Genomic DNA, 8,065 nt, shown 5'->3' on the forward strand with positions numbered 1-8,065 from the left:
TCCTGTCTAAGTCGTAGGTTTAGGAACCAAGCGAACTTTTTATAAGGGAAATAAAACCCTTTGGCCCCATTGGTGAACCTGATGGGTCACAGGACTGACATTTTTACATGTGTTAGATCAGTTTTCTGTCTGAAACGGTTCAAAATATAAAAGTGGCGGTACGTATGTCGTCTTATTCAGCAGAAATTTGTGGACGCAAGCTCAAGCAGGAAAAATGCAATGTAGAGGTTTTTTTTTTTCCAATAACAGAAACTCTGGAGAGGATATTATTGCTGTATTGCTCTGACAGACTTTTTCCCTCGTCTCATCATGATCATCTCCTGTTTCAGCATGCTCAGCTGAGACTGAGAAAGTCTGCAAATTGTCATCTGAAGAGAACCTACAACCTTTTAAGGACAAGATGGACACCTTCCTGAGCCAAGGTGAGTCTGTTGTTCAAATGATCGGAATTGTACATTAATTAACAATTTAATCGTCCAATCATTGAACAGTAAAAATGGTAATAATTTTCTCTTTTTTATATTTGAAATCATTTGTGGGGCCACACGGTGGCAATTGCTGTTAGAACGCTTGTCTTTACAAGATCACTTGCTCGCTGGTTCAATCCCCTTGTTTCCATCTCTCGTTTTCTGTCCCTTGAAACATGGATCAGGTGCCCCGCCCTGGAATAAAGGTCATGACCTTTTTTGGTATGGCTTGTTGGTTTTTGTTTAAATCTCTCTTGAACTTTTTTAGTTTCAGTATTTTTCAGCAGAAACTTCTCTGACGATCTGATCAGTCAGATTTTTCTCCGTTCTCCAAATCTGTCTTGTTCTGTTCTCTGGTCAGAAACCCAAACACACACACACACACACACACACACACAGCAGGTTTCACTCAGTGTTGTTTCCATAGGGACGTGTGTTTTCTCCAGGTTGTATTGAATAACTCACAGCTATTGTTTTGAATGTGCCGCTGTGCTTTGATGGATTATGACTGCTCTTTGTAGCCGTGCACCCTGTCTGGATCTCAGCCTTATAAATCAGTTCATATATTTTGCTCTTCCTCTGAGGACCATTAAGAGTAAGGACAGTTGAAACTGTCATGCATCCGGTAAATTGACCGCCGTAAACAGAACGCACTCACGGGACACAAGCATCCTCCCGTTTATTGTAGCTGTAAGCGTATCACAGAAAGTTTTTAGCCACTGACTGTATATTTCATTAGATCGTCCTTTACGATTGTTAGCGCTCGTTTCACTTGAATCATATGATAAAACCATTGACCTTTTTAGCGTTTTTGTGGTTTGTCAGATGTGGAGCCTATGAATGTAAATATGTTTATATATATGTGTGTGTGTATATGCTGTATCTTCAGGTAAGTCAAACAGTTACAATTCTTTTAATAATCAGCTGAGAATTAGTTATGAATAATCATGATTAATTGTTATTGTAATTAATCATAATATCACAATATTGAATGATAAATCAATGTATATGTGTGTTTGTATATTTATGATATATAATAATAATAATAATAATTTGTACTATATTGATCCCATATTTGGGAAATTCTGGTTAGCAGTAGATATGCTGTTAACAGGCTGCTCCTAGCGTGTGGTTCCTCTGGGAATCGAACCTAGGACTCTGCTTCCAAGGCAGGCATGCTAACCGCTACACTATAGAACTGACAAACAAATGTTTTCTATTTATTATCTTCTATTTCTATCCTCTATCTATTGTTATATGCAGTGGTCTCACATAGTCAGAATCCAGCTCCTTTTTAACTTTTAATCTGTTCTCTCTGTATGTCATCCTAATTTACAGTAAATATTTGATATATTCTATAGCTGAAGATCTCAAAGTGACACCTGAGATCAAAGGGTTGTCGAATTTTAGACAGGAGGAGTTTTTCGTTACATATAAATTAAATGGATTGTCTAAAATTCAGTTTTTCGTTACATATAAATTAAATGGAAATTTTAGATCTTTCTGTGGACTCTGACCAGCATCAGTAGTGGCAACATCCCATTATCTTACTGTACAATATCACTGTTGAGTTCAGTCAGACCGAGAGCTGTTTAACTCTATATATTAATCTTGTAATTCGTAGATATAAAAAAAAAATCATTTGTATTAAATCGTCATGTCAGCAACATGCAGTGGCGCTTTTTATCACCGTGATCTGACAACAAAATACTGTACATGCATCCAATATATGTACGGCTTACTTTCATTTCAACATAACAAGCCAAATGCCAGTCATTGTGTTTTCTCGGCTTTGGCCCTGGTTGCATTCGCTTAACTGTGTCCAATCTTTGTGAAGGACCCGGCTCTCAGGCCTCTCACCAACTTCTTTTGTATTCAAATGAGGGTATAATGTGTAGCATATGTGGTGCTATGGTAATGCTCACTGTCCATGCAAAGAGAGAGTCAGCAGATGAAAGCACGTCTCCCTCTCTTTCTTCTTCTCCTCGTTTCTTTGTGTTTCACTGAAATATGGAGGCGCGCTCTTTGATGCAAATGACATTTTTTGAAAGCAACAGTGTAACATAGACATGTGACTTACAGTACGAGGCTCCAGACGGGATTCTTGGGCTTCCTCCACTGCTGCGGTGAAAACAGAAACAACAGCCAAATGTCTTATTTTTGTTATTTTTGGTAATTTCTGAAAAGCCTGAGGTTAAACTGTTTCTGGCTCCGGTGTTTAAGCCACTTTTGTTTATTTTCTGACCATGAAACTAACCACAGAATAACAGTGGGAGCGGACTTGTTGGAGCTCGGCTGTTTGGTCTAGCTCAATTTTCTCCGCTCGCTTCACAAATTCTCATGCATGCAGAGCTTTTCATGGACTGACTGGCAACACGAGCCTCGTGCTAATCCATTTCTATGGACATAGAAATTAGCAAAGCTGTCAAAGCTAACTCCTGGTTATTACTGACTGTTTAACAAAGCAAATATTTTAAAATAGCTTCTGTGAACGTGTATCAATTCAACTCATAACCACCAAACCCTTTTCAGGGATCTGCATGTTCTTGGACTGTTGAAGAAAAACTAGAGAACACAGGAGAAAACCCATGCACCTCCAATTCCCTCTGGAATTTTACGGGGCAAATAAACCTGACTTCCAGAAAACTAGAATTACAAAAAGTAAAACTTTAATTTGTGGTCAGAATGAGCCGCAGGACAGCCTGAGGTCTCAATACCTGTTGTACCTTGTGTGTTGAAGTAATCTTAATGTTTTCCTCATAATGACTGCATATTTCACGGCAGCGTCTTCCAACCAGGTGTTAAAATATGTTGAAAATTAAATCTTTTTCAAGATGTCTTTCGATGCCCTTCAAAGCTATTTATCAACATGTCGTCAGCAGATAGAGACACAGTCTTGGACGACACAGTGATGGAGCACTGTGGAATAGACGGTAAAGCATAGTGAAGGCCCCAGCGGGTCGGCCTGGGATCCTTAGATGCGCCTCTGGCTTCGATTACACAAAGCAACCAGATATTCCCAACAACACCAATCCGCTGCCAGAAAAGATCCCCTGTCCTGTCGACTGTCGGCTCTGTCCTGACAACAAGGGTGAGGCCGTAGTTTGTTTCTGGTCATTTGACAGCTGAGGGCCAGAGCAGCTTACACAGTTTTATTTTTTTTTTACCACCGGGAGACAGACGGGCCGTGTGGGGACGATTTATGGTCTTAGTCTTTTGTCAAGTGTCCATCAGCCTGGACCACCACTGAACGCAGCTCCGCAGATCCTGCGAATGCAGAATGGGAACCTAGAAGTGAAACTTGATTAGCGCTGACCTGAAGGCTTTTCCAGACCCAGACACGTTTCCTCGTTGTTCTCATCCACCATAAGTTATGACATCGTCAGAAAAATGCTGCTGGCACAGTAAGATAAATGGTGCAGCCAGCTGGAAATATGGTGTTTCCTAATGGTTACCATGTTGTCCACCTCCAGGTTTCTTCGTCCTGTGTCTGTGTCTGTCTTTACCCTAACACCTCTCGCTCACAAACACACACACACACACACTCATCTGTCTCCATTCAAGTAACCCTGCACAAAGAAGCACTTGTGCTGAGGTCTGCAGCGCTCATTTGTCAGTTGTGCAACAGTGGACGGTCCAACACTCAGTAACCCGGTGGCACAACGTTGACCTTGAGAGGACTGTGGGTTTAAGTAATGGTGACGGGTGGAATTCTGCCCGACTCACATTGACTGACGGAATTTTTTTTTTTTTACAATAGTGAAAGTCATTGTTGATCCTTTATTGATGAATATATTCTGTCTGTGTTTGACATTGATTTTACAGCTAAGACAGAACTGGAGGCTCAGGAGAAGCAGCTGTCAGACACCCAGAAAATGTAAGAGCTATTTCTTTTTTTTTTCATCTATACACTTCCTTTTTTGATAAGTTGCGTATAAAGTTCTCTCCAGGTGTCACGGCAGTGATCATTTCCAAATTTGAGCCTGGAAGTGATATAATATTGGACATAACAGCACAGCTGGAAGTGATGCATTATCACCAGAGTGAAGAAATATAATCTCAGTGCTCTGTCAATGTGTAGGGTTGCTGGTTCCTTCAGTTGCATGGAGGTTGCGAGCCGCAGTGCCAGGCCAGTAGACGGGAGGCCCCCGGTGCGGTGTCTGTGTTGTTTATCTAAGCAGAGCGAGAGTAGACAGCCTTGGCTCCAGGCTTCTGTTACTGCTGGCTAGGAATGTGTTCCTATAGCACACTCCAAACAAAGAGACCCCGACCTGTCCGCCGTATTGATCCACTGCAAATGGTCGACGTGCTCAACACTTCCACATGTGTCACTCCCTGCCATGTGCACGCCCGTGCTGTTATCCAATCCTTCAGCTCTCCTTGATCCCTGCTCATGTACACAGTGTCACAGGGTGACGATGAGAAACGCTGTAGCTGGGATGTATAAGGGTTTTATTTTGGCTTTGGAAAGTATTCTTCAGAGGGAAAAGTGGCTGCTGTTTTATGTTAGTACTCACATTTTTTTGTTCATACTTCTCCTGCAATGCAGTATAATCACTGGTTTGGTGTTTTTTAATGTTACCAAAGCTCTACTTTTCATATTTTGCATATTTGCACAGCTCTGCTAGGTTTTACAACAATTGCTGTAGGTTTTTGGTTGTTTTGGGTTTTTTTGCAATCTTGTGTTGCAAGATTTTGGTCTCCAACTAATGTTTTTCTTCTCTGCCCTCAGCTTCTTGGAGTTGAGCATGTCGTTTTCAGTCAAACCAAAGGCTGGAGAGAAAGAGGTCTCTCCAAACACTTTCTTTTCCATTTGGCACGAGTTTTCGACAGATTTCAAAGAGCAGTGGAAAAAGCAGAATAGGCTGATGTTACAGGAACGGTGAGAGAATTTTCCTGCTTCTGGATGTGACACTGCACTGATACAGACGCACATTCTCACACATTCGTCAAGCCTACCAGTCCAGAACTAAACCGGTGGTAAATCTATGCGGTTGTCCGTCATTGCAGAGACCCTCCTGTTCCTACAAGCCAAACTTTCCCTCGGCGTACATTTCCTAACCATTAATAACATTCAGTTTGTCTCCTGTCCACTGAAGATCCTATCGGATTCATTCAAATTCATGAAGGGAAGGGAGGTTAAATGACCCATGTCTATGTGCTCACCCCAGTAATGAAAAAAACACATGGAGCATCCAGTTAGCTTCCAGTGGTTTGATGACTAGAGAGATAACGTCCCATATATCAACAAAAAAGCAAATTGGTCCATTATGTTAAATAAGGAGAGCTGCATTATGCATTTTCTAGGAGAAGCCAAAGTATCAAATGCTTTGCTTTAACAGTAGGAAAGGATGAAAACAAATTTGAAAAACATTAACTCTTTGCCCTTTGCCACAGGGCAGTCGTTTCAGCCGACTTCAGACGATAGATGTCGGCGCTCACCTACGCTGTACGGACACCCAGCGCTAACATGTCATGACTGCAGCCAAGACGCATGGCTGTTATGTTACTTCTGTCCTCACTTATAGCAAACATGCTGATGTTGAGCCTTTGTTTTATTTTTATTTTTTTGTACAAGTACAATTTGGTCGTTACACTTCCAGCTCACTCACTCCATGCTTTAGTAGTAAACCAGAATGAATCACTTCCAAATAGCGTGATTGGCTTCCGGACAAACCGAGATCATCGTGTCCAAATACCACATGACCATAGCCGGGACCGTCCAAGTAGGAAATGTTGTAGTCCTTCTATTTAAAGTCATTAAATAGTGAAATTCAGGAGCGTGCACGTGTGTCAGGATGAGTATTTATGTTTCCTCCGCCTCAATATTTGTATGATGTTTTATTTTCTTTTTCTTTGTCAGTCTCAAAATGGCTGAGGATTGCTTCAGACAAGCCAGGGAGAAGGCGTCCTACAGTGTGAAACCCAAACATGCAACTGGAATTGTACGTCTTTGTGCTCATTATTATAGCTGAGTGCTTGTTTTTTTTTTCTTTCTTTTTTTTTAGCTTTTGTGAATTTAACTCCAGAGGTTTCTGCCCTCTATTGTTTTCCTCCTGCTCTGTGCACATTATCTCCTCACCTAAAGCATAAAAAAACCCCACTTTTGGCTCCGAAAGCCTCTTGTTGAGATGAGAGCCAGTGCTGCCAGCTGTAAATAACTCAGACCTGTTATTTTATTCCACAGAAAGCAAAGCTGGGTCAGAAGATCTGAAGCAGAAAATGGAAAATGATCATCATCAAGCCCTGTTGCACAAGCGCTGTTTGTACAATCTTAGCATGAGTCACCAGTCATTTTTACATTTATTTGCTTCCCGTATTTGTTTACACATGATTTAGAGCTGTTTTTATAAAGCAATGTTCAAAGTGGACATTATGAGGAAATTGTATTGTTTGAACATGGAATTAAGCAGAGAGAAAAAAAGGAAAAAAGAATCGGTTTCTCAGCCAGCTTTTTTATAGCACTGGCCAGAAATGTCGGTAAGACATCATTAAGCTGTGATGATTAAATCGAAATGAGTCATTTGTCAGAGAAATGTAAACTGTGTAATTTGTAGCAACACTATATCAAAGCTTTCTCCGTGTTGAAAAGGCCATCTGTAGTTTATTTTCATTTTATTCCAATGTCCAAGGATTTTTTTACACAGACCAAATACATTCCTTCTGTTTTCTCCTTTAATGGAGAACAACACAGAACGTTTTTATTCTCCTTTTCTACAAGATGATCCTGGATCACCTGCCAAACAAACAGTGCCTTATCGCACAGTAGTGGTTCGATGGCTGATCTAAGATCAGTTTTTTGACTGTTATATGTCAACGAGATTAGTCAACATTACACAGTGTGAGGTCTACAAACATAGAGACCTTACGCTGTGTTTTTTATAATGTGTTTTATTTAAGTTGAAGTACGTGAATGCATCACAGTCTATGCATTTTTCTTTTGTCTAAGAGTGTGAATCCTATTATACGGTTATTAAGGAATGTTCACGATATCTAAGAGTGTGAATCTTATTATACGGTTATTAAGGAATGTTCACCTATTTACAACAGTGTTATGTTTTGTTCTTACTATGAAAAAATATTTATTAAATAAAATACATTAGTGTGAAAATAAATGTATAACAGCCATAGTGTTGTTTTAAACTATATATATTGACAAACTGTTTATATTGTTTTATATATATATATTTATAAAACACATATCATCGCATACTGTGTGTATAAACAAATATATGTACACATATATATGAAAGATGTATGTATATAGTATATTTGTTACATTTTGACGTGTGTATATATATATTTATATACGCATATATAAATATATATGCATATTACACACACGTCAATGTGTATATATATATGTGTGTGTGTGTCTATATGTTTCATTTTAACCCATGGGCTGTGTATCCAATATGTGTGTATTCCGCTGTCCATCCTCTTATTATTGCTCTTGTACAAAGTCAATACACATGTTGTTATTTGCACATACTGTGGTACAAAGTTTCTGTTTTTACCAAGGCAACACAGTCGTCTCAACGCCCACTATGCCATGGTGGAGGCTTCGACTTCAGCTCAGACGCCCGGCTCAGGTCAGA

The 8,065-nt window shown here is 39.9% G+C and overlaps 1 protein-coding gene across 2 annotated transcripts in view; it reads left to right on the top strand.

Annotated features, from left to right (window-relative positions):
* The window catches only part of LOC103387251 (formin-2), a 35,040-nt gene extending 27,597 nt beyond the window's left edge, over positions 1 to 7,443 (top strand). The window contains exons 14-18 of one of the 2 annotated variants that reach the window (XM_017037109.2): positions 330 to 422; positions 4,293 to 4,344; positions 5,200 to 5,349; positions 6,331 to 6,412; positions 6,655 to 7,443. In XM_017037109.2, the coding sequence (XP_016892598.1) occupies positions 330 to 422; positions 4,293 to 4,344; positions 5,200 to 5,349; positions 6,331 to 6,412; positions 6,655 to 6,681 (404 nt within the window). In that variant the 3' untranslated portion in view covers positions 6,682 to 7,443. The other variant, XM_025061127.1, reaches the window with a different exon arrangement.
* Positions 7,444 to 8,065: the final 622 nt, after the last annotated feature.

Source organism: Cynoglossus semilaevis, chromosome 12 (genome assembly GCF_000523025.1).
Source record: "Cynoglossus semilaevis isolate Cse_v1.0 chromosome 12, Cse_v1.0, whole genome shotgun sequence".
Classification (NCBI taxonomy): domain Eukaryota; kingdom Metazoa; phylum Chordata; class Actinopteri; order Pleuronectiformes; family Cynoglossidae; genus Cynoglossus; species Cynoglossus semilaevis.